The 26,299-nt window shown below is 39.5% G+C and overlaps 4 protein-coding genes across 21 annotated transcripts; 2 read left to right on the top strand and 2 right to left on the bottom strand.

The window, feature by feature from the left end:
• Positions 1-631: 631 nt before the first annotated feature.
• Positions 632-5,499, top strand: LOC112280601 (putative UDP-arabinose 4-epimerase 2). 15 transcript variants are annotated; one of them, XM_073535162.2, is made up of 12 exons: positions 650-723; positions 871-953; positions 2,020-2,241; positions 2,508-2,632; positions 2,886-2,996; positions 3,117-3,224; positions 3,405-3,496; positions 3,697-3,838; positions 3,951-4,048; positions 4,240-4,369; positions 4,524-4,668; positions 4,776-5,499. In XM_073535162.2, the coding sequence occupies exons 3-12, from the start codon at positions 2,151-2,153 to the stop codon at positions 5,003-5,005; spliced, it is 1,272 nt and encodes a 423-aa protein (XP_073391263.1). In that variant the 5' UTR covers positions 650-723; positions 871-953; positions 2,020-2,150; the 3' UTR covers positions 5,006-5,499. The 15 variants fall into 15 exon arrangements, with proteins under 15 accessions (XP_090107693.1, XP_090107697.1, XP_024372711.1 ...); XM_090251567.1 differs by lacking the exon at positions 871-953 and having other exon boundaries at positions 632-723; XM_090251571.1 differs by lacking the exon at positions 871-953 and having other exon boundaries at positions 632-727.
• Positions 5,500-9,428: 3,929 nt separating this feature from the next.
• Positions 9,429-12,345, bottom strand: LOC112279583 (protein SET DOMAIN GROUP 40). 2 transcript variants are annotated; one of them, XM_024514179.3, is made up of 6 exons: positions 12,136-12,345; positions 11,546-11,693; positions 11,167-11,298; positions 10,910-11,050; positions 10,426-10,698; positions 9,429-10,228 (listed from the first exon to the last, which is right to left on the bottom strand). In XM_024514179.3, the coding sequence occupies exons 1-6, from the start codon at positions 12,294-12,296 to the stop codon at positions 9,530-9,532; spliced, it is 1,554 nt and encodes a 517-aa protein (XP_024369947.1). In that variant the 5' UTR covers positions 12,297-12,345; the 3' UTR covers positions 9,429-9,529. The 2 variants fall into 2 exon arrangements, with proteins under 2 accessions (XP_024369947.1, XP_024369956.1); XM_024514188.3 differs by having other exon boundaries at positions 11,862-12,273.
• A 2,006-nt stretch (positions 12,346-14,351) lies between these two features.
• LOC112281494 (uncharacterized) lies at positions 14,352-17,408 on the bottom strand. Its single transcript, XM_024518086.2, has 3 exons — positions 16,549-17,408; positions 15,106-16,114; positions 14,352-14,941 (listed from the first exon to the last, which is right to left on the bottom strand). Exons 1-2 carry the CDS (start codon positions 16,717-16,719, stop codon positions 15,260-15,262), a joined length of 1,026 nt encoding a protein of 341 aa, XP_024373854.1. The 5' UTR covers positions 16,720-17,408; the 3' UTR covers positions 14,352-14,941; positions 15,106-15,259.
• A 648-nt stretch (positions 17,409-18,056) lies between these two features.
• Positions 18,057-25,895, top strand: LOC112282353 (uncharacterized). Of its 3 annotated transcripts, none has more exons than XM_090251546.1 (11): positions 18,057-18,539; positions 18,661-20,696; positions 20,991-21,120; positions 21,617-21,705; positions 21,978-22,219; positions 22,558-22,644; positions 22,893-22,992; positions 23,153-23,354; positions 23,534-23,816; positions 24,505-24,595; positions 24,960-25,895. In XM_090251546.1, the coding sequence occupies exons 2-11, from the start codon at positions 19,521-19,523 to the stop codon at positions 25,566-25,568; spliced, it is 3,009 nt and encodes a 1,002-aa protein (XP_090107672.1). In that variant the 5' UTR covers positions 18,057-18,539; positions 18,661-19,520; the 3' UTR covers positions 25,569-25,895. The 3 variants fall into 3 exon arrangements, with proteins under 3 accessions (XP_090107672.1, XP_024375635.1, XP_024375652.1); XM_024519867.3 differs by having other exon boundaries at positions 18,071-18,539; positions 22,555-22,644; XM_024519884.3 differs by having other exon boundaries at positions 18,103-18,427.
• Positions 25,896-26,299: the final 404 nt, after the last annotated feature.

The following is a 26,299-nucleotide window of genomic DNA, read 5'->3' as shown; positions in this document are numbered from 1 at the left end:
CCTTCAACCACATTAAATAAAATCACATTTTAAAAGAAAAATAAAAAAGAATAAAAAAAACCTTGGTGATATACTAAATTTGTGAATATATATCCTTTAAATTTAATACATATAAAAATCATAATAAAAAAAAGTAATACATGTACATTTAAAAGAAAAGTAAATATGAAAATTGAAATGTGAGTTGTGAAATGGCTTTTTTCCTAGTAAACCTTACCACTCATTATATCGACTCCAAAATTTTAATTGATTGGAAATTTTTAAATGAAAATAAATAACATATTTAATTAGAATGTAATTAGAAAGATACTCATCATGCAGGAACGTGCACACGTTGAAACCCGTTTTCAATAGCGAATGTGAACATCTGTGACATTTCCCAACTCTTTTCACACCGCACTCCACAACCTCCGCACTCTATTCCGATTTTCCACAACGGGCAACGTGCCTGCCCATGCCCGTGCCCGAGCACGAAAAGGCCGGATCCCGAGAACGAACGAAGATCCATCCTGAGCTTGGGCGACGAATTCTTTGATCCGTCGCATGCACCACGAAATCGCTGTTCGTCAGTCGAAAGGCGAACGATTCGTCACCGAGCGCTATATTAAACATTCCTCTCGCTTTGCTGGTTACCCCCTCTCGTTTTCCGATTTTCATAGCCATCACCGTTTGTCAGGATGAGGGTGCAGCCCCTGCTGCTGCTGCTGCCTCATCAATGCTGCAGTAGGTGGAATCTACATGCTCACTTTGCCCTGCTGCCTATCTCTTCTCAGTCTGTGAGGTTCTACTTCTTGCTCACCAAGTGATTTCTTTTGGCCTAGATTAACTCTAATGTGTTTTTAGAGCTAATGGGTGGGAGGATGTCTGCAGCGAGGCCATTGTGGTCGTGGGTTCTCGTTTGATTTCGGGATTGTGCGTCATTGTTTCGTGTGGTTGATGAGCTGGCTGGGCGGGTGAGTAACTTTTGGGTTTTGTGAGTTTTGGGGTTTTTGAGTTTCGGGGGTTTTCTTGAGTTCTGGATTCCGGGGACTCAATCCAGAGAGTTGGAGCTACCCGCCGGAATACACATAATGCGTATGAGCTCGTACTTTGAAGTACCCACGTTAGCTTAAGGTGATTCTGGCGTTGTAGAGATTAGTGAGCGATGTTTTCACCCTCGTGATGGAGGGTTTAAGGTAAATTCGGAGTTTCAGCTTGCAGGCTTTGGTTATAGTCTTTGTGCGACGCCCAGCTTCGAACGGACACGCTCTTTCTCAGACGGATTTGGCAGTCAGTTTGAGTCGAGAAGGTGGAAGAGTAGTTTGTCTGATTCACTCTCGTTTATTTCGTCATCTCGGTAGAAATGGTCCGCAAGAGTTCTGCTGTCTCACTCTCTTCCGCTTCTCGCTATTCAACAATTCTTGGCTGAAGAAGTGCCAATCCAATTTTATTGTCTGCTATCGTCTGATGGACGTAAGCGAGACAGCTCAATTTACCTTGAACTTGCCTTTCGTTTCCAAGATTATATGTGCATTGAGATGTCACTAGTGTAAATGTGTTAGCTGCCGACGAATTGATGTTTAGTACGTACATGGCACTTGAATCACCACAGTAAGTCACCTCCCGCTCGTAGTTGACAGCACTGCCTTGAATCACGTCTTATGGTACATGAGCGTCATATATTTGTGGTAAATGTTGCTTTCTGAAATATAGTAATATGATCGCGTTTCAATTTTCGATCATATTTCTGAACTAACCACACGGATAACCATTTAACTGTTGGACACGGCCTTCTCTCTCCTTATCAGGCTTCTTGTGGTCCTGTCCTGTCTTTCGACCGTGTCCAAATCTCTGGGCCTAAGTAAATATGGTTTTCGTAGGTACTAGGCCTGCTTGGACCATGAAGTGACTTTACCGTATCTGTTCGTAGTTTGATTTTTTTTGTTGGTCACCACTTTCGCACCTCTAAACTCTCTGTATGCTATCTGTATTGTATGGCGACATCGATTGATCCTTCGTGTGTTTACCTCGATGATGTAGGTGTTTGCGATTGGCGAATGGCACCGACCTCGTTGGGAGGTTGTGCAAGAGAAGGCACGTACCTCTAAGAGGTGGTCTATTATATTATTTCCAGTAGACGGTGGATCATTGGCACTTGAAATACCGCAATCATGATGCCAGGTTCGCCCCTTGTCCGGAGGCGGAGCAACATCGGAGGGAATACCCCCACTCGATTGGGTAGGTCAACATGGAGCCTTGCAGGTGGGCTTATCTTAATCTAAGAGTCATATTCATGAATGTTTGCTTAACCACCAGCATGTGCTGTTTTTTCCCCTCGAAACCCCTCCCCCCTCCTCCTTTGAGCTGGAAGTAGAATTTACATGGTTAGGGGAATGATCTCTTGTACATATTTAGACGGTGTTATTCGTGCTCGTGGAAAGCGTTCAGATCATTTGATGATGGTCAAGTTGTGCCGGAAGAGTTGTGTAATTCGATTCTCGGGTGTCTTGGTCTCTTCGGTCCAGCAGGGATGGTGGATGGGGTCTCACGCCCACGGTCACAGTTGCTGATAAAGGTCATCATTGCCGTGACGTTAACTTCGCTATGCATGTTGATTCTTCATCAGTACGATTCTGCCGGCACTGTCGACAAGGTAAAACTCTCTGTAGTTCCAATCTCACTTCTGATACTATTATTTACTTTTACATGTCTCAAGTCTTGCGGGAAATCAGTTTTTTCAGGAATGAAGTTGTTTGCAGTAAATGATTTTCTTTTGAATGACCCTTTCTAGCAGAGAATGTGAATTCTGGTATTTTTCAAACTTTAATTTATTGCAATATTTTTCCATGTAGGGATGATGCTAGTATCCATTTGTGCTAAAATCATTTTTTGGATTGTGCCTGCAGTTTTCTGTCAAAGATGATATGACCCACGTATTAGTGACTGGCGGTGCAGGCTACATTGGCTCTCATGCCACTTTAAGATTACTGCAAGATGGCTATCGGGTCACTATAGTGGTATCTTCTCACTACCCTGTATTCCTGTGGTGACAAGGCAAAATTATCGCACATTTCTCAATTTCTGATTCCCCTATCTTCTACTTATTGACAGTTTTAATTTACTTCTGACATTCCCAGGATAATCTGTCAAGGGGAAACATGGGAGCCGTCCAGGTTCTGCAGGATCTGTTTCCAGAACCTGGGAGATTGCAGTTTCTCTACGTAGACCTTGGTGACAGTAAAGCTGTATCCTTATGATGCCAATCTTTTGGGGAGGAGTAACTATCTATGCGCGCTACTGTTCTCATGAAAGATATTATGATCTTGACGTGTTTCCAGCAATTATATTTCGTGGTCTGCTTTCCAGCTCTACTTATTCTGCATACTCAAGATTGGGAGAGTTTTTTTCTTGACAATCAAATGCAGGTGAATGAAGTATTCAGCAAAAATGCAATAGATGTGGTCATGCATTTTGCAGCAGTGGCTTACGTTGGAGAGAGTACGGCTGAACCGTTGAGGTAAACATTACATTTCATATACACTCTTAGGCAATGATTGATCTCCGTTACAGATCACCCTATACGTGTACGCACGTGATCAATACGCTGCAATATCCCTGGGCTCCAAAGCCGGTCTGTCGTGAACAAGATGGCAAATTGCAGAATACAGTTTGGTGCATCTTGTGTATGTAGTGAAGGAGCTTTTTTAATTTGTGCAGGTACTACCATAACATTACATCAAATACCCTGGGGTTGTTAGAGGCCATGGTGAGACATCGTGTTCATAAATTCATTTACTCGAGCACTTGTGCAACTTATGGAGAACCTGACGTTATGCCCATAAAGGAAAGCACACCACAGGTAAGTTGCTGTTACTCTTGGTCTTGGAATCTTGATTCTGTTAGGAAGATCTGTAGTTGTAGTTTTAGTTTTAGTCTTGAGAATAGTTTTAATCTCACGGGTCCGTATATAGGTTCCAATCAACCCGTACGGGAAAGCAAAGAAGATGGCAGAAGACATTATTTTGGACTACGTCAAGAGTAATGACCAGTTATCGGTGATGATCCTGAGGTTCGTTCCTGTTAAGAGTTCAGTGGAAATATTGCAACTCGTGGTGCCTTGGAATTTGGGGTTCTTGCATGGCCTTCAAGTTTTTATTTTCTGATCAAGGCTAAGTTCAATGGAAGATCGATGACGGACCCTTTTGTTTTATCAGTGTGGAGGTCTAGATTTAGTCACATTCTGTAAATTTGGATAATCAGGTACTTCAATGTAATTGGGTCCGATTCCAAAGGACGTTTGGGAGAAGCTCCACGACCGGAACTTCGAGCCCACGGACGAATATCAGGGGCTTGCTTCGATGCCGCAATGGGTGTCATTCCAGAATTGAAGGTTGGAACTGATCTCATCATTGTTATTAGATTTTTCAGCTGCAATAGTTTTGACAGTCATCTAGGTTATCGTTGGATAGTTCCTACTTGCCTCTACTATATTTCAGCACGGTCTGGTTCGTTCAGAATTCAACAGTGCAATGTGCTGGCTTCAGGTTCAAGGAACGGATTACAATACTGCAGATGGAACATGTGTGCGAGATTACATACATGTGACAGATCTTGTAGATGCTCACGTCAAGGCTTTGAACGCTGCAAAGCCTGGAAAAACGGGAATCTATAATGTGGCTACTGGTAAAGGTAATCTCTTTGCTTCTACATATATAGCCACGTGGATTAGTTTCTGATGGATGGTTACTAGATGGGTAAAGCTAATTATACTTGCTGGTTTGGATGGTCTTTCTCAGGTGTGAGTGTTAAGCAGTTCGTCGAAGCTTGTAAAGAAGCAACAGGTGTGAACGTAACTATTAAATACATGGAGCGGCGGCCGGGTGATTATGCTGAGGTTTACAGTGATCCGACTCTAATCAACAATGAGCTCAAGTGGATTGCCCAACACACCGACTTGACCCAGACGCTAAGAGTAGCTTGGAAGTGGCGGAAAGCGCACCCGAAGGGCTATGCGGCTGTTAACTAATTAAAAAGCTGAGCTGTGGGATTATGTCCTCGTTACAATTCCCATTGCAGCAGAGAACGCCAAGTTCTTCAGAAGTTAATGAGGCTAATGCGTGCCGCAGGCTGCTTTTGGACAGGCATTTATGTGCACTAACATTGTGCATTTACTTGGCTTGACGTTAATAGAATCAGCTGCCACCTAATGTCATTGAAAGGAGGTTGAGCTGTTTCTCTCTAGAAGAGTGCAGAAGCGGTTATCTTAGAGGGAGACATTGTGACAGTAATAAATCACAGGGTGTGAAGATTTGAGCCTCACATTGAGGCTTCACAAAGCTCAAGGGGCATATATCTTACAGACAGGAATTGCTCTGCAGCAGTAACCAGAGCTATAGATTTTAAAGCTTTCAACCTGAGAGTATCCAGGGCAGGGACTTGCACAGGATCTCAAAACCTCGCACGAAAGCTCTCTGTATCATCGCTATGAAAGCTGTGGTAGTGAAAATTTCTTATTCTTCATGTTTCTGTTTGGATGAATCATCACAAATTTGAGATGCTGGATGAGTATACATGGATATGCACAATTGAATATATCAATCTTTGCAAACATCTATTTTCAAACAATTAATAGGATTTAGTATCACAAACAAATTAATCATCCTGATATAACGTTTAGTCATACGTGCAAGATAAAGAGAAATAACTTAGTGAAGTTAGGCTTAAGTATTTTCCTAAGTTTGCTAAGTAGAGATGTGCATGGATTACTCATGATGATTGCAATTTTCTGTGGCTTGTGAGGTTTCTGCCATTTTTTTATTCTCCGATTACAGAATTAAAGAGAGAGAGAGAGAGAGAGAGAGAGAGAGGAATTATCAAAAAGAAAAAAAAAAAAAAAAAAAAAAACTTGTCACACAAAATTTATTCTAAAAATTAAAGATGATTAAATGTTAGTAATGACAGAGCAACAAGTACAAAAAAAATAATGTAAATTTCGCAAGTTGAAAATTATTTACATGAGATTATACAGTACTTCAAATCCCAATCAAAAAACATCTGACTCAAACCTCATAAACATATGATGTATACTTATAAACGGAATTGTTGAAGGAAAGGATATAGGTACACACATACATACACACAGAGAGATATATATAAATATATATATATATATACATAAACATATATATTATTTGCAGGGAAGTAAAAATTCTTAAACATGAAGCCTCTTTGGAATATGTAAGTCTGTAACAAGGTACTTTGAAACACCATTTTATAAAATTGAAATTCTATGTTGCTGCATGAATAAAAATAGCTGTATTAAAAAGTTTCATCAGTAATTAAAATTTTATAATAATATCTACTTATGACATGATCCTTTTTAAAAAACACACAAAAAAATCATAATACATTTATAACAAGTTACTGCATTATGCTACTTTTTTTTTTTTTTTTTTTTTTTTAGCTTTTATATAATGTTTTGACTTATTGATACTTTGTTTAATAAATCATTATTTTAAAATTAAAAATAATTAAATTGATATTTGAGAAAAAAAAATTTAAAATTATTTAAAAAAGGTATATCATTACTTTAAAATAAATTTTGTTCTAAATAAACATGATTTTACTTAAACTATACTTATACATTATATTTTGATAGAACTTATATGAAATTTTAAAAGAATTTTCTAGACTTCTTTTTAAAAGAAATATCTATAAATATGCATATATATATATATATATATATAAGAATATTAAATTAACCTCTATTGTGTGGCTTATAATAAAACATATTTGCTACATCTATCAAAACAACTAGCAAATTTGATATTTCTTAGGCACAAGAGGCATAGCATTACTAGGGATCAATGATAAAATTTTCATTATTTCAAACTATAAAGATTTTAGTGTATTAAGACTTTAAATTGAGCAATACATTAACTCAATCAATGTTGTTGCAAGGCTCCTCCTAACTAGCCTCAATTTCTTTGCAATAGAAAGTTTTTCAACTTAAGTGACAAGTTTATTAATTTAAACAAATAACTTTGAAAATCCTTTTATTAATGGGGCATTGTTTTGTGGAGGTAGTAATTACATTTTTAGCTTACACTATAAGCACACCCCAAATTACCTTGGCTTAAGTCTTGCCATTAGAACAAGGAAAAAAGAGAAGAGGGGATTGGTGTCATATGGCGTGATTTGCAATCTAGAAATATATGAGGTATCTAGCTTTAGAGAATTTAGTTTTAACTTATTGGCTAAGCTCCAATAAGTGATTTATTCCACCTTTAACTTATATACAAAGTCTTGGCTCCCAAAACCTCTTCCCTTTATATAAAATGCCCAAATTGCAGCAAAATCCTTCAAAACATATTTTTCCTGCATAGGATTTTTTCTTACCAAACTTTAAAAATTTATATCTTTTGATCCAACCGTTTAGTTTCTCTCAAATTTCTAGATAGTATAGCACTTACTCTTAAGCTTTACCATAAAACAATTAATTGTAAATTCACTACCAATCTTCTGGCATCATAGAAATCCTAGCAGGTGCTCTAAACTCTAATCTACAAGCACCCTAGTACTATTTTTTTCATATCTTGAAAATCAAAAACTCAAATACTACAAAATTTGAGCATAAAATTTAAAAACATGATAATACACATTTTTGAAAATATTGAGCCAAAATCTCATCAAATTGCTCAAGATATAGCTCAAAACACAACCACTAGTGAATCAAGTCATTTACTACTTTTAGATTTGTAAGTGTTGACTTCAACTTCCAATATCTCCTTTATCTCATCTTGGAATTCATCAATCAATATGCAAAAAGTATAGCAAAAAAAGTGATTTCTTCAATTCCAATTGCCGATTTTTCATTGCTTTTTGTATGCATACGTTATGTTTAAAAGAGTGACAATAGGTACAAAATCATCACCTTAACTTTGAATATCCATATCTCTTTCATATAAACTCCAAATCACACAAAATTTGCACCAAAATCATAGTCAAAAACCTTAACTTGCTGACCCTAGCCTTTAAAGTTCGAATGCTCTTAAAAGAATAACCTTAATCCCTAATAAGGCCTCAGGCAGCCTCCTTGAAGTCCATTGGGTATGATTTTTGGCCAATAGAAATGGCGATTTTCATCATCCATCACCATTCATCCATATAGATGCCCTAACTTGTCTTTTTGCTACCAAGATCCCTCTCCAATCCTTTTTCTAATAAGATTTACATAATATATGTCCTAAATATTAAACAAAAGAAACAAAATAAAACTTCAAGGGTCACCAATATCTAACAAATATGACTTTAAATATTTAAAAGTTACTATCAATCAAAATTAATCTTGAAAGCCACTATCAAAAGAAAATAAAGTTATGTAAATTCTAATAGTATTTTTAACAATCTCTTTTTAAAATAATAATCTAACTACATTTTACAACCAATTAAAATCGACAAACATGGCTGTTACCATGTTATTTAGTAAATTGTATATCAAATATATAAACATAATATTTTCACATGTAGCCAAACCACAACACGACATTAGAACCACATTGGGACAAGGAAGAGAGAGAGAAGATGCATGACTTGTACTGAAACAAAGAAAAAAAAATTGGATTAGCCAATCAAAGACCTTAGATGTATATATAGACAAATGAGTGCACATACAATAATTTGGGATGTTCTTGTAGCTTAAGCTTGATTTTATTATAAGTCTAATTATAGGTTGAACAATTTAATATTTTCTACTATATATATATATATATATATATATATATATATTCTTAATTAGAAATTTCGATTTTAATCATCAATTATGATTTTTATTATTTATATTTTTAATCATAATATAAATATATGCAAAAATGTTGAAGCATCATAATAAATTTTCATAAACCATTAATTTTTAATATTTCTCATACAATTACTTCTTTCATTATTTTCTTTTTTCAATTTTTGTAATTCGACAGTTTTGTCTTAAACACTTTTCAAATAGCCTTGTGTTTCACATGAGACAAAGCATTAGATAAGTTATACCACCAAGGATTAAGTAATGAAAAGTGAGGTTAATTAGAGGTGATATCATGACTTTCTTGCTAAAGAACTTATTTTTCAGAGAAAAAGAAAACTCTCTAGTCGACTTCCTACAACAATTTTTCAAAATGCATCTTTGTACAAGCACCACAGAAGGGGATGAGGAACAAGACTATACAAACATTGATAGTTCTATTAATAGTTTACACCTCTACAGGAAATTGGGCCACAAGTTTTCTTTACAAAACTTGTCCTCACATATTTTTGTCATTTAACAACCCCCATCACGATGAATCGCATTAATGTTATTGCATTTGTCATTACTTTATCTTCATTTACCTCAATTCATATATATTTCCTAGGCAAAAATAATATTCAACTTCCATTGTGATATGATTTTACTGTCACTGTTTCATTCAGGATAACTTGCAAAATAATTCATGAAACGATTGCAAACACAAAATCCAAAGTTATATATGGGTAGTAAGAGTAAGAAGACTTTACCACGTCATCAATCACAATCTAACATTCGGGAGCAATGAGATATGGAGCGTCTCACTATTTTCTTATATCCTAATCGCCACTGAATAGCAAGTCTCCACCTCTCAAGTCGAAGATCTGACGGCCAGGACGGTGTAGACGACGTTTCTGTATGAGGAGCTGAAGCAATGAAGCTCTCCAGTTCATTTAGGATAACTGGTTGCAAATGTTCAGGAGCATTGAGCAGTTCAAGATTCTCGGTTGGAGATGGAAGGAAATCCTCTTTGTAGACAGTCAACAACTTTTGTATTTCCGCCACGGAGGGATGAGAATCAATCACAGCTAACAGCAGCTCGTCCACATCGAACGATGTAGGACAGCTTGTTAGCATTTTCTCACATTTCGATTTCAGCCACCGAAATACGGCTTTGTCAGATTCTGGAGATATCTGTTGACCAGCAAGCGCTAAATGGTGCCGGCTCTTTAGGAGGGTAGCAGGGGCAGCTCTTAAACGCAGGTTTGAGAGCAAGGAGAATGAAGGCTTCCCCTCGTAATCGATGAAGAGGTTCATGAGTAGGTCTGCCTCTGGAGGAGGCCTAACAGCGCCCGGATTGAACTCATCGGCTGTGGGTAGTTCTATGTGAACTTTGTCATTGGGGTTGAAAGGTAGTAGAAATCCATAGTGCTCAAGAAGCTCAAGGTTTGTGTACGTTCCATAGCACAGCAGAACCTGCAAAACCAACCACCTCCCACACGTAAATGAATACTAAGTCTATTTAAGCCCATTTCAGTCCTCATCGCTGAGGAGCAATGGGGCCACTCCTCTGAGAAGGCTGTCTAATTCAGAACTATGTTGTGGAGGTTTGGCTTGCACACGACAAACGTAACGTATTTAAGTATGGCAGCGCTGTGTGTGGCAGAGCTTACCTGCTGTCCCTCCTGATAATCTTGGCGAGCATAAAAACAATATTCGCCCCTCTCATCCTCAAACCCTCCATCTCGAAGCCTGTCTCGTATTTCAATGCCACCTGAGGTGTCTACATCTTCTTCAGAAATGAGGTCCCCCTCCCTCATCTGAGTATCTTGAGCAGTAGGGGGGAGGTTGTAAGGTACACCTGGACATGCATAATTGAAGAAGTCCCCGACTGGACACAGTGTGCCAGCTTCATCCCAAGGGACATACAAAGTGCGTGATGAGATCTGCAAATGCCACTCAACACTAATAACTAGCATAATCAAATGCTTAGAACACATAATTAAGATTCTGAAAGCGCATTTCTGTCGACCACAAAAAGATGCCTACACACTGAACTCGATGGAACTTAGACGGATGACATGCAATTTCAAACACAAAAGAGTTCACAAATATGCTAATGTCAGAACCGGAAATGAACCCCGGGTACTCACGTACGGTGGCAAATGCCCATAACCATCCTTGAAGTGTACAAAATCGTCGACCTAATCCCAGCTTCTCTAGCACTGGGCGGGCCTGCAACCATTCCTCACGGGAATTCTGGACAACTCCCTCTGCCATAGACACCGCATCCTTTACCTGTGAGAGAGTCAGATTCTCAAAGAATTATCACCGATTATTCAAACTGCCTCAGCGACAAGTTAGCTTGAATTCATGATTAAAAACATTGAAATTCTTTCAAGGCAGAAAACTACCTGCAGTGCCTGAGCTTCAAATGGGCTGTAAAAGCTCGCTGTGTGATAATATCGTGGGAGATGCACCAAATAAGGGAACCGTTCACTGGTGCGACCCTTTGCAATTTCCCTCAAAAGATGCACGCATAACACCTGAGCGGAAGTTCAAAACGTAGAGTTGGGTAGTCTAATTCCTTGTGACGCCCACTATCACCATTTTGTATCATCACCCAATCAGAATCATGGAAGGTCCTGTCTAAATTGTGAAATAATTTGTTTCCCTACGATCAGTGAATACATTTTTGTCGCGGAACAACTTCAATTTGGGCATTTCGGGCAGGTGTGATTTGGGGTTTAGGGTTTAAAGCTGGGACTAGGTCTCCGCAATGGTGAACTTTACCTGCACATGCGACAATGAAGGGTACAAAGCCAACGCCCTTGTAAGCTCAGCGTCAAGTCGTGCGCTCCTTCCATTCATAAGAGCCTTCTCAGGAACTCGCAAGATGAGTTCGCCCAACTTCAAATCTCGTGCAGCCGCAAGCCCCCTCCTGCACAGCAGACAACATAAGATTAACAGTCCTTAACCCACTATACTATGTTCAACTTCAGGAAAACTGTAATAAAACCCACGTAAAATGCTGTAGACATGCAGGACCTCAGACACACAGCAGACTTGCGGAACAGATGAGCCCGAACTACAAACACCAGAAATTTACACTGCAGAATCTGCAAAATCCAACTGCGATGCAGCAAGATGACCACACGTAGCGAAGGGTAAGAGCCTCCTTCGTTGTTTCACGAACCCTCCTCGTCTAACTCATCGCAACTTCCCAACGGAGAGCCAGCGTCCGGTGCGAAATGTAGGCAGTGCTCTGTATGACTCATTCTCTCCATTGCCTCAACGAGGCGTACCTTGAATTAGTCCCCAAAACAACCCTTCTATGACCCTCCAACCAAACTCATTGCACGATGACCTGCTTGCTCACTTACCCGCCTGCATCTGGAAATGTGGCAATTCGGATCGAGAAACCCAGAGAAGGGGTTGATCTAATGCTGGTGGGCTTATCTCCCACAAAAGGAGCATCTGTGATGCCCCGAGATGCGGCCCAGTTCAAGAGATCCTTATACTCGTCCGCATCCTCGTCCGCCATCGCTGAAGCTTGAAAGATTGGGATCACCACAGTGGGCAATTCCACACGACAAAAAACAAACGACGACGACCCGAATTGCCACAACGAATTTGGGGCTTCGTCGCCGATCAACAACGAATATCGCTCGTCCACTTCTGTCGTTCCCCCCGGGCTCCATCGTTCGTTACTCTGCCTTTTTCGTTCCTCGTCGATTGGACGGAAGGTGAGCGGCGCTGCCCCGGGCAGAACCTACTCCCGTTATAATCTTCCGTTGTAAAAACGAAACGTTGTTTTTAATTTTTAACTTTTAGTAGAAAAACCTTCTCCCGTTATAATCTTCCGTTATAATCTTCCGTTATAATCTTCCGTTGTAAAAAATAAACTTACTCCACTTGAGTCTTCGGCGTTGCTCACTCCTGTTGAAAAATCCCTCATGTGGAGAAGATAGTTTATTTTATACGTAGTCTTTTTAGGAGTGTTGTATTCTAAATTGTGAAATAATGTAAGTTTTAAATTTAAAAAAAAAAATCCCCAATAAACTAAAGATAAATAATAAAAACGAAAACATGTTGATTTTTTAAAACTCGGATTTATACTAATCTATTGTGTTTTTTTAAAACTATATGATTGTAGGTTTAATGTTTCAAATTTTTATAACCTCGCGATGATTGAATGGACGTGTTAGGATTTTACTGATTTATCTCAAAGCACTATTACTTCAATTCTTGAATTTTAAATGGTTTCTTCATAAATTATATGATGATTGAAATGATCTTCGTCTGATTAATTAATACCTTCTTCACCTTTCCTTTCCTTGCAACCTCAACTTTATTTATATCTTTGGACTGTTAAGACATCAATGCCAATTTTCCAAATTCAAATTCATCCATTTATACCCAGGATTGTAGTTCTTTTGAGTGATTCCATTAACACTTTTTAAAAATAAAAAATAAAAAAAACCTAATTTATATATTTATTTCTTGAATCTAACAAAAAAATTGAATATATGTTTTAAATTTGTGATATTTTCTTGAAATAAATCTACATGAACTTGCTTTTTTTAATATATGTACATTTCAAGTTTAAAAAAACTAACTGTAATTCTAAAGCTAGTTTACAAAGTCTAACTTTAATCGCATGTAGATGTTTGTTTTCAAATGCATAAACATAGAAATTCATTCAAGTGTATTTCAAACTATTATAATACCTTGTTTATAAGGGGAAAAAAGTAAGAAGCAAAGTTCAGTTATATATATATATATATATAATATCTTGTTTTAAACATTTGTTTTTATTTGCATAAATTCATTTGAATTTACTACGTATATATGTGCAAAGAGATAATTCCATCTTAAAAAATGTTGAAGATGTGTATATATATGCACATTTCCTTTTGAATCCCTAAGTTATTCTTGAATCTACCTTCAAATTTGATCTGCCCATCCCTTTTTTATTTTAAAAATAAGGTTGATTCAATACCAGATCTAAAATGATTTCCGTAACTTTTCATACCAAAAAAATAGTATAATAGTATGTTTGGTCTGTATCAATTGTCTACACAACTAAACACGATTTTTAAATACTAATAAAAGTAATGGATGAACCATTACATTCACTGCATTGTAAAAAAAAAAAAAAAAAAAAAAAAAAAAAATTGTCATAAAAATCATAGTAATTTCAAATAGTACGATTGAAATTACTATGTCTCACGAAGATAACCCACAATTAAAAGTAAATTTATATGAATCTTCTGACACAATCCTCTTAGAATGTAATAATTCATATTTAAAAATTTTAATTTTTGATATCAACAATACGTTTGGTTGTATAAACAATTTTTTGTAGCGAAAATAGAGTTCATTTAACCTACAAATGACTTTTTGTTTTTAAATACGAAATTCTCCTACATTAGATTTAAAAAAAAGAAAAAGAAAAAAGAAAAACAACAACATTCACTAGATTTTAAGCTTAAGTTCACTGTAAAATACTAAAAACCACATGGTAAATTGAACTTTGTGAGTATTTTGCATGTAAACACCAAAAATACCCAAACAGAATACATTGTAATGATAGTAGTGAAACAAAATTTTAAATAAATTTATAAGATGAAGAGAAAACGCAGTATAAAATGAAGAACAGTCATCCAGAACTTGAAAATTTGAAAAAAATAAAATAAAATCTATTTCTAGATTCACAACATACAAAATTTGTGGACTAATATTGTTGTAATGAATTATTCGTCGACATTACTACGAATAAAAAATTAGAATTTTCTTCAGGTTCCATTAGATTGATCGCCTGAAAGAGCAACGGAGTGGAAGTTGAGCAGGCCATCTTTGATCACACTCCTGGGGTACCATGTTGAGAAGCTTAGTCCACCGAATCAATCATGCAGCTATTTCTGTGACAATAGTGCTTTGAGAAAGGTGAGTGACATGTTACAAGAGGATCATCTACCTTAAAAGAATTGAAGAAGAAACTATAGGACAGTGGACCTCGTGGAATTACAGTGCAAGCAACTTGAGTCCTCAGTTTTACGTTGCATAGTGCCCTTTCCTCTGTCGCCCGTTCTCATCAGTAAAGGTACCTCGTGAGGCCACCCGCAAATGGCTGACGAACTGATACTGAGATCAGTTTTCGTTCTTCGACATTTGCACCACTTGCAACTGCATCCAATCACGCCCTTTGTTGCGTCGCTTAGAACGATTATTTACGATCATTTAGGCACAATAAGATATTGCCTATCCATGCCTCTCAAATTAAACAAAGACTTAATTGAAGTACATATGGAGAGTACTAGATGAGCAGGGAGGGTTGAGAATGGATCAACCTTGAAAATAGTATTTGTTGGCATGAAAGCACCCCCGGTCAACCTTTGGTTGTTGCAATCGTTTTTTCTAGTCTGCGCGCATTGCAGCGACTCACTGTCTGGATTTTGTCTTCGATTTTGTTTCTATCAAGATCCATTCCGGTTAGGACTTCAATCACTTCTCTTTTTCATGCCATCCAGCTCTGTCCACGGTTACCGTGTCACCAGTGTCGCCGAGATCGTAAGGTGCGATACTCGATGCATGCCAACCGTGAGGACCAACCTCGACTAAATTTCTGGCATCAATTTTGTTCCCGAAGGATCTTACAATACCTTTGAGACGCATATAGCTGCTAGGTACGGCAGGGGGGAAGTTTGGCACGTCGTCTTCGTCCCTCCAAGAAGATGATCCAACACCAGAACGGTCTTCCGAGACTTGATAAGTGTCAGGTTCCGATATACCCTGACGACTTGCTGGAATATGGCACATTGCGAAAATTGATGGCATTGTCACACCTCCGCCCAGCTTCGTTTCGACCTCTTCTTCGCATTCACTTACACACGGCGACCGCGGCTTTGGTGGAGGAGGTTGCGGCTTTTTCTTCTTCTTTCTCTTCTCTTTCTTCTTCTTCTTTTTCTTCTTTTCCTTTTCTGTGTTGCTCATCTCCCTGGGAGTCCTGGGAATGGCAGGAGGTGGCGATAGTGGAATTGAAGTGAAAGGTATATCAGGTGGTGTTGATATAGGCGCTTTAGATTGAGAGGAAGGTGTACCAGGAGGTGTTGATGTAGGCCCTTTGGACCGCTGTGTTGGAGATTGAGAGGAAGGTGTACCTGGAGGTGTTAGTGGAGGCGCCTCATAGGAAAGTGGAGGAGATGGAGTGGAAGGTGTATCATTAGTTGTGGAGGGAGGCCCTTTAGAAGACTGTTGAGGAGATGGAGTAGGAGTATCATGGGGTGTTGAAGGAGTATCATGGGGTGTGGAAGAAACTTCAGACGTGTAAGGAGCTAGTCCTGGCCCGATCTTGATCACCTGCAGCACAGTTCAAAATTCAATTGTAGGGCTGAGTGATGGTTACAACGTGGCCATGTTCATTTTCAACTTGTTTTGCATATGTCTTCTGTAGAGCGCCTTTGGCATGAACTTGAAACCATATGAAGACTGAGCTATTGGCACAATCTACACGCATTATGCTCACAGCTCAGAGAGCTTAGACTCTACAGAAAAGATACAACTTAGGGTCATGAACCTCTTCTACCAGACGCCTTGTGTGACGACGAACAATTTTTAAGGCGATTTTAACCTTAGCAATTTTTTTGCTACATACAGATTAGTGTTAAACTAAAGAACTTGCAATTGCAACATGAGCATTTTCGAATGCATCTAACGTAGTCACTGAGATTGTTACACACACTCTTTCCTTAATTGATCTACATTGAACTTAAAACATTGGAGCTTGTACACACCGGATGGAATTTTTCTTCAGGACTCAGCCCAGACAAATTAAGAGTCGAAGATATGGCCTCATCGAAAAATATTCTGTCCTTCCTTCGGCCAAGCGAACTGTGTGATCTTCCACCTTTCTCCTCCTCCTTGTGGCCTGTCTGAGGTGGTAATCCACTACACCATTTCGACATTGGTAGTGCTTCAAAGATCTAAATGAGAAACATCGGCGGTTCTATCTACTCGTTTTGCTGATGATACTGGAGCTCATACTGGCAGCCAAAACTTAAACGTTTGATACTGCATTGAAACGACATCAGGAGAAACTGAAAAAAAATATATCTACAAGACCTGAAGGGAAGTGGAAGGAAACAATTTCATTTAGACGGAGTTCTTCAAATAATTCGTGCTAATTGTTCAGAAGGATCGATACTTATTTTTCATTGCCAATCCCTGTATTCTAATCCTTGGTTGGAAGGGTGCTGCTAGCAGCGAGCAAGTATCTGAGTAAAGTGCAAGTGAATTCTAGGAGTTTCTGATGGCCTAGAAGAGCAATAATGAGAGAAAACAAGTAGTAGGATTGTAATGACATGGTGTAATCACCTTCCGCATTACAACTACAACGTTAGGCTAGGACTGGAAACTATTTCCGCTGTGCTCATAGGCATGATCTCACATATTCCACTGACGAATGAAACACGACGTGGACGTGAAACAGGACGCAATTATCTGCTGCACAGGAAGGCAGATCTTCAAAGACCGCCCGTGAGATTGTACTCAGTAGATCCAATTCGACTAACTAGTGGTGGATCGTAGTCAAAAGAAATCTGGATGCGGCGGTGCCTGCGATTTCCCGCAAAGAAATGGCGTGTGAGCGGTTCAAAGAGCTGAGAAACCCGGGAAGTCTCGAGAGCCTTGAACGCCACGACCTTCAGCGTCAACCTTCCCAAATCTGACGTCGTTACTGGACAACGGACTGATGAATTGGCCGACGATACTAACGAACGAACGATCTTCATGTTTAATATTGTTTACATAAGTGAAAAGATTAGTTCGAAATGAATGGTTTATAACAAACAAGCGAACGATAAATAACCATCACCTAATGTAACTTGATGCTTTTGTGGAGTTTCACAGAAATTTTGGTGAAACTTGGGTGTGACATCAACGAAGTAACACACTGCAATCAATTGGTATCATCAGAGGTTGCAAGGAAAAAAAATGGATGAGAGGCTGCATCAGGGTCTCTTATCTCAAACGTCATCCGTAATTCCATCCAACGAAAAAGTGCACTTGGAAAGAAATAAGGGATGAAAGAAAGAAGAAAATGTTTCGTCAGAAACAGGAGGAAGTAGAATTATAACAGCACTTAGGCCAGAAAAAGAAGAGGAAGTGAAGGAAAAGAGAGAGGCAGTCATTGAAGCATAGGGTGTTAAAAACTAAGGATCCAGAAAGATGAGGCATGAAAGTAAAAGATAACGAAGGAGTCTATGAAGCAAGCTTGTGATGGAGACGAAGGAAGACTGCTTGTGCATATGTGTGCAGGCTGTGGCGAAGAATGAAGCAATTGGAAGGATGTGTAGTGCGTCTTGAATCGATTCTCGCTCGTTTTGCTGGAATGCAAAGCAGCAGGGAGAGAATTAAGCTTTAATTCAGGGTTATTTTTTAGAAATTTTGGAGGGACGAGAGAGAAGAGGAGTTTGAGTTGGGGTTTGGAGGGGATTAGGGTTGGTGTTTTGTGAAACAAGCCCTGGAAAGAAAGAGCGACGATTTGATTGTCATCGAGATTAATCAGGTTTTGATGTTGAGGTGTTAGAACTTCGCGCAAGGAAGAGGTTGTGAAAGACACTGGAGGAGAGAACAGTTACAGAGTATGGGATAGTTAGTCTGACGCTTGTGGAGGTGAGTTGTAGCGCTTGTTGCGACAATCTTTGTGAATTGCCTTTTACGTTAGCATTGTGTTAATGGCTGTTTCAGCGAGGTGGACGGAATTTATGGCGAGGATTTCGACAGGGTAATACTTGATTTTTCTAGCAGTTGACCTCTTTCTCTTTCGTTTCACATTGGACAATTTTCGCGATGGTTTTGCATGAAGCGCAATACCCTAATACTTTGAGAGAAGTGTTGCTGTGCAGTTGCAGCTTGTTGTAAAGAGCTTGCTCGGCTTGTGGTGTGCGGCAATAGTGGTTAAGACGATGCTGGAACGCTGGGATTGTGAAGTATGGCGAGCCTCTGAGTGAGAGAAAGGAAATAACCTAAATTCTTTGCAGTCCATAAAGGAGTTAGGGAGTGCGGTTTTAATTTTTTTTTGTGGAAAGCCGAGATAGGACATTCCTTCAAAGATTGTTACATTTCATCGAGATTTCAACCTCGACCTGGGACACTCTCTCGTTCCTCTGGTTGTAGCTGGACCAGGGGTTTGTGTGTGGATCTCTTTTGAAAGGAAATTTGGTGAGAGGGAATCTAGTTAGAAAACGCTATACCCGGAAGATTCAGTGTATTTCAGGATATTCTATTTCGATGAGAGAATCGTATAAGATTTTCCTATGGAGCATGTGAGGATTCAGCAAGAATGCGATGAGGAGACTGGATTGTAGAATTAAAAGCTTTCAAATGAAGATTAATCTTCTGTTTCGAACACTGCACTTTGAAGGAAGAGAACTTCTTGGAGCGGGAAATAAGTAGGACATTTTATAAACTTGAGTTTCCTAGCAGTGAAGCAACCTGCAGAGTTGGAGCTTTTCTTCTTAAGGATGAGCAATACAACATATATGATAACGACCTGTTAAATTCGATCGTGATTCTTTTGGGTTAATCAATGCTTCAGCGAAAAGAGTCGTGAAGAAGTGTCTGGTCCCTCTTGCAAGGCCAGGCAGGAGGAGGAAGGTGGTGCATCGCCACCTTTCTATGACAGAACAGTATGACGGAAGAGTTTTTAACCGTTGTCTTTTAGGATGTAGGTGGATTTTCTTAAGTTCTCGACTGTAAGCTTTCAATGAAACCTCAGGAGGCGCACGAGGTTTGTGTAGAGTCTGCAGACCCTGTAGTAGGTGGACGACGACGATTTCTTAACCAGATCAGCATGGATATCGGAGGAAGTAACGCTAGCATGAATCCGACGTGTACGCTACATGAAGAGAGGTCACAAATTGAGCATTCTTGCTGTGTGCACGTGACAGAAGAAGGATTTGATGACGGCAATACAGACATGGTGTTTGACGATAAAAAAAGCTCCTCTCTGTATATGAATGGGCTGTTGACTAGTTCACCGTTTTCGCAAGGATTTATCATACCCGGTGATGCAGGACTCTGCACAACCCCTAACCTACTAAGGCGACAGATTGCAGGAGAAAGTGGTTTATTGGAACACAATGGAGACGTTTTTGGGGACAAATTTCAGCATTTTGGGAGGAGTGATAAGACTTGCAAGAAACGGATCTCAGGTAGCCATCTGTCTGGTGATACCGAACGCAGAAGTAAGAAAAGTAGAAACTCGGTGTCTGAAGAGTCAGCGGGAGTTACAGGGACACCCTATTTACCAAAGGAGCCCGTCAGGAGCAAACGAGGCTGGGCTCAGTACAAATCCCCTTCTACTCAGGAGAAGTCGGGGAAAAAGAACTGGAATCGAGGAGGTTGTCGCATGGAAGTGCTACTCTCTGCTCCAAGTAGCCACGGGCTTTCGGAGGACGGCACGGGTGCAACAGGTGGAGTTAATGCGAGGAAGAACATTCTTTCGTGGTTGATCGAAGCTGGGGCGCTAGTGAAAGATCAGAAGTTGTTCTACCTGCACAAGGGGAAGAAGAATCTAGGGCATGGATGGGTGACGAACGCAGGAGTGCTTTGTGGGTGTTGCAATGACATTTTCACTTTGTCATATTTTGAAGAGCATTGTGGCAGCAGATTGCATCGACCTTGTCAGAACATTTTTGTGGATGGCGGCAAGTCTCTTACAGAGTTACAGATGGAGGTCTTTCAAAAGGAGAATGACTTCACGGGGTCCAGTGTACATTCCAAATCAGGTTCAGGGAAAAGACGTAGGCCGGAGAAAGAAGAGGGGAAGGTGGAGGGGGATGGGAGCGATGATACATGTGGAGTTTGCGGCGATGGAGGAACGCTCATCTGCTGTGATCATTGTCCATCTACGTTCCATCTGACTTGCATGGACCTCCTGGTAGGGACAGCTTTTCTTTTTTTGTGCTTTATTCTTTTTATTACTCCCTTCTGTCGACGCTAAATTTCTTATGAATTCTTGGTTTCATTTTTTATATTAAATTATGTATTACTCATTGCTACAGTTCGCTTGGATAATGCTTTAGTAATTGCTTTTCTATAAGAGGCTTTTTCTTCGATTCAGTAGTGCTAACTTGGAAGTTTTAGTTAACATTTCTTATGATTTAGAGGTTCGGGAAGGTAGCCTTTGAGTTTGATCGACTTGTGTATATTATGTGTGAATGTCATCCATCAGGAGGTTCCTAAGGACGAATGGTATTGTCCCAATTGTCGTTGTGCAATATGTGATGGAAGCCAATTTAACGGTGATCAGAACACATTCAACGAATTGACAGTCCTCTTCTGCGATCAGTGTGAACGTGAATGTAAGTGCCAGAAAGAACTGGGAAGCATTGGGCTTATTGTTACGGTGATTGTCACCTATGCACGTGTATCTGCCATTTGTGAATCTTTAGTTAATCTTGTCTTAAATTGTGTTAAGAACTTAACACAAACAAAGGTTTTAGGAAGGTGCTTGTGATGTAAACTTTTACGTATTATTGACAGCGTGGTTATATATGTCTATATCCTTCAGCTGATTTTCACTTCGAGAAAAAGACAATGTTCAAGATAAATCTTATGAATTTAGTTTCCAGTCCTTTCTAGTGTATTATTGGAGGACAGTGTAGTGCCTGCATTAAGAGCTTATTGATTCCGGAGATTCTGTAGTACCTGCACATAACATCGTAAGTAAACTTTCTTGTTAGTTGACATTCAGGGAGAAGGATTTTATGTTCTCGTCGCTTTTCTCAAGTAAAGCTAGTTGGCGATACAGCATTGTAGTTTTGATCCCTCCACCTGGGTGCTTGTATTCTGGTGCAGTTCACGTGAAGTGTTTGTATGAAAGGGGTTTTCCTAAAATGGATCACTGTCCAGAAGGAAGCTGGTTCTGCAGCGAATCATGCACACAGGTAGTAATTTTTATTGGCTCTTTGGCTATTCATGATAGCCTGTAATGAAGACGGTGGATACCTATGATGACACACTTCTGCATCGCACTGTCTTGAGCAGTGTAGGATTTGTTGCAGATAGTAGTAAGCTCAGTTTCGGGATTGATGTGAATCTGCAATACTAAGTTATGGGTTATCATGAAGTTGAGATTTTAATAAGATTCTCCTTTTGAATTCCACCAGGTGCAAAGGTGTTGAGTGCATTGTAATCAGTGGGATGTGGTATTGAGCAGATTTATCAGAGCTTGCGAGGCCTCGTTGGTGTTACCAATCTCTTGAGTAGAGGATTTACATGGACATTGTTGAGATCTCAAGCTGAAGATTCGGACCCTAAGTCTGACGGGGATAAAGAGCTATTGATTGAGCATAATATCAAGCTTTCCATGGCTCTAAGCGTGATGCAAGAATGCTTCAAGCCTATGATCGATCCGCGCACTAACATTGATCTAGTTTCTCATGTCCTGTATAACCGGGGGTAAGCTTCTTGTATTTATTTTCCTTTAAGTAAACAGTTGTGTCTTTTGTGATGATTGTTTGTCTAAAATTTGTATTCTCGAGTATTTTCACCTATTTTAATTTTTAAAATAATGTTAAATAGCTCCTCTTTTATTCGGTTTTCGTTTCTATTGTTGACTCTACAGTTAGATTTACTTGAGCCTTGCAATGCGAACATCTTTTTAAATAAGTATTAAGATCAAATTCCTATGGTAGAAGTTTAGAAGTGAAATTTGTTGCAGTCTTAAATCTTCTTCCTGAAAACTTTTTTTTTCCCTTTAACCGATTTCTCGACAACTATTATGGTTTTCTAAGCAGGTCGGATGTTAGTCGACTGAACTATCGAGGATTCTACACCATGATTCTCGAGAACGAAGATGAGCTTGTGTCGGTTGCAACTATCAGGTAGTTTAGAGTTCATATTGATTTACTTGTCTAGGGTTATACGACAGTGTTCTTGCTTTATTGACTTCTACCCATGTTCTTGACCTCTTGATAAGTTATGTCTTCACTCCATTTGTGTTTTTATCACTGACCAACAGAAGGCTCTATCAACACTGTTGATTAACAAATATCCATTCAAGAAGCAACCATTTGTTTAGCTTTGCTACGTTGTTTGGCTACTTTCTCTAACGCAACCCTTCAAATCTCAGAGTGCACGGAAATGAGTTAGCGGAGATGCCATTGATTGGAACTCGTTATCGATATCGTAGACAGGGAATGTGCCGCCGTCTCATGTACGCTATTGAACAGGTAATAGATTCTTTTTGGTGACGTGGAAGAGCCTTCGGCTTTTATTCCTTAGTCTCTGTACTTTGGTCTCAAACTCTTGCTTTCTTCATCTGATCTCGAATATCCATTATTTATCCTTCGTTGGTCTGATTTTATGTTGCTTGTTGCTTGTCCTGTGCAGATGCTGCATAGTATTGGTGTGAAGTCACTGGTGCTCCCTGCAGTTCCGGAACTAATGGAAACATGGACAGGAGCTTTTGGTTTTCAGGCTCTGAGCAGCTGTGAGAAAAAAGAACTGACAAAGCTGAATATTATGGCTTTTCCTGGAACTTCTTTATTGCAGAAGTCTTTGCCGGGATGGCCATCAAATTCTTCCTTCAAGGGTAAATATCCTTTATGTCTTTTCGCCTATTCTTATTGCAACAACAATTTAGGAAATACTGTGATCATTTGAACAATTTATTGTGCGTGAATTAAACTTGGCGCTACAACGTTTAGGTGACTGGATTATGCTTGATTTCGTTCGGCGAATTAATCTGGACGTTCAATTTCTGTGTGTCAGGGTTGTTGCATAATGTAGCAGGTACAGTGCAGGTGCATAATATTTCAGTTCCACAGATGGTTAACGTGCCCATCGGTGGTCCGGATCCGTTTCTGAGCGGCCAAGATGTGGATATATCACATAGAGGTGGATTCTTACACAATTATCTGGCGAAGATGAGGGGTGGTGCCACAGGGCATAGCATGTTTGGATCCGATTCTCCTGCTAGCTTTCCTTCTCCACGTGCAATTATTCCCAAAAAGGAGCCGATTCATAATCAGCACAGTGGTGCACAATTTGACAGGTACACACTCGGTTTTACGCTGGTGAAGCTTAGTTAATGAGATTAGGATTAGTTGAAATTTAATGAAGCCATTATCATCTTTACGAGTCGGCCCAATCTCGAGTTTATTTGTGCAGGAGAGAATCATAAATCACACAGTAAGCGAACATAGAAGAACACAATACTAAAACGACGCGAAATTTGTTTTGAAGTTACATAATTCACATTATTTTGGTTGTACTTCAAATGGGCGATGTCGAAATTCTCTGACAGCATATATGATGAACCATGAGAGACATTTAATAGTATTTTATAATTTTGCTTTTGCGAGACGAAGTTACTATTGTTCCTTGTAGCATTGTGTGGTAGTCTTTCCATCCTTCTAATAGTTTTCATCCGATTGTATGCACTCTTAACTTCTTGAGGGTGCACAAAGTGAGTGTCTTTTTTTTTGGAAGGATTTGTTCTACAATTTTGTCTTGTTACAAACTTGGTGAGTCCAGGCGTTTGCAGTGATCTCGATGATTCATCTAGAGGTCTCCATGTTTTTAAGATGAATTTGATGCCATTTTAAGCTGGTATTGACTGCTTAAGAACTCTATTAGGTAGCACTATGTCGATTGGCAGAGTCTTGCAGCTGTTGCCATTGATGGACTTCACAGTTGCATCCTTAAAACTGTACTAAACTCTCAAGTGGACTTGGTTGCAGGTGTCGTGAGAACGGAATTACTCCCAAGCAAAAACTGGAGAACTCGTATAGCTCGAAAGTAGTAGTTGGGACGACACGCTCGAAACGTTTGGTAAGCAAACAATTGGCTCAAGGACCTCTCTTTTTTATTCGTCTGTGGTATGGTCTGTAGTATGCTTATATGAAGACGCACTACAAAGGCCCAATTTGGTTTTAGAGTATGTTAGTTTCAAGGAGAGCAAGCATTTCCTTGATCTGTATTAACTGCGCCACTCGTCAATAGGAAGAAAAGTATCGAATATGCACAGGAAGTCAATCTACAATTTACGATAAACAGATCGTACACTTATTTATCATAAATTGAATCTTTTCCCATATTCTGACTTTCACGGAGATGAAAAGCGATTCAATCAAAACCCTACCATGTGGTGCAAAATACTGTGCTAATTGTGGGTGCTGTGTGGGTTTACCAAAAGGTCAAAACCACTCAATGGGTAGTGGATGCAATGAACGAGCTTGCAGGTCGTCCTGCTCAAACAGATGAACCAGGTACCAATGTGTGTGCAGACAAGCAGTTGACTGTAGGGACGTCAGATTCACCCAGTGCAGCGAGCTGTATGGCTGATTCAAATGAAGACGAACCTAGAAAATTGATCCTGAGAATTAATTTGAGTAAAATGAAAGAAGAGAAGAAAGAAAAGAAGAAAAAGAAAAAGGAAAAATACCAGAGTATATCGAGCAACGGAGAGATCATGGGAGCAGAAGCGTCTTATGCGAGTTTGGACGTAAAACCAGGACAGTCCGTCGACTTGATAGCGTCTGGAGCTACATATTGCGGTATCACTCCTCTCACACAGTGTCAGCTTCAGCTACCGCCAGCTGGCGATCCCGAGTATCCCCGATTTCTACCCCATGTTGACTTCCGGGATTTAGAGCACACTCCAACATTATGCGGCCCCTTGACGAGATTAATGGATCCTGAAGCAGAGCTTGTTGAGATTGTGCCTGCACTAGATGTGCGATGCCGCCTCTTGGCTATTCTCAAGCACAGGACGCGCCTGTACCAGTTCCTTCCTCCTGGATAAGCTCTTCGCCTCCTCAATCATGAGACTACCCCCAGGTTGACCATCAGAGTGCGTAGAGTCGCCCAACGCAGAGTAACGGAAGGGAATGTCCTTCCAAGGTTCAGACACTGTTTTGGAAGTGTAGGTTTGCTTTTGCTGCTGTGATACTTTGGGGTTGTCAATTTTGATGGCTGTAAGATAGTCAGACGGCACATGAGCATGTCTATTGTACAGAGGCCATTCCAATTTTAATCCAAATTCGTGATACCAACCCTTGGCTTCATGTTGGCTTCATGCCTACATGACATTGGTATTCAAATCAGGGAAGGGATAGATTTTCAAAGGAAACCACTGAATAATCAGTATTTTACGTAATCGAATGGTGTCCCACTGCATTACTTTTGGTTTATCTCATGACCCCATGTAGAAACTATTTCTGAAATTTCGATTGTTTGCCTACAGCTTCAAATCTGATGTGTCAATTCGTGGATTTCTTGCCGTCGACTTGTATGCTGTTAGACCTCCTTCACTCATGCAAGTTGTTTAAGCACCTGCTGGATTGTCCTTCGTTTGTTGTCTGTTCTTCTACCTTCACCATTTTCGGTTACATTTCGAAGTGGAAACAAATGGATCAGTTTTCAGCATCATAGTAGTCATTTCCCTATTCCGATTGGTACACAAAAGAAACGAAAATGATTGTTGTGCGCTTCACTCGTTCTGCAGCCTCTAAACTGCCAAAAGATTACTTATGT

The sequence above is a fragment of the Physcomitrium patens genome, chromosome 1, assembly GCF_059467195.1.
Source record: "Physcomitrium patens ecotype Gransden chromosome 1, ASM5946719v1, whole genome shotgun sequence".
NCBI lineage: Eukaryota > Viridiplantae > Streptophyta > Bryopsida > Funariales > Funariaceae > Physcomitrium > Physcomitrium patens.
This window is presented reverse-complemented; position numbering and strand designations above follow the sequence as displayed.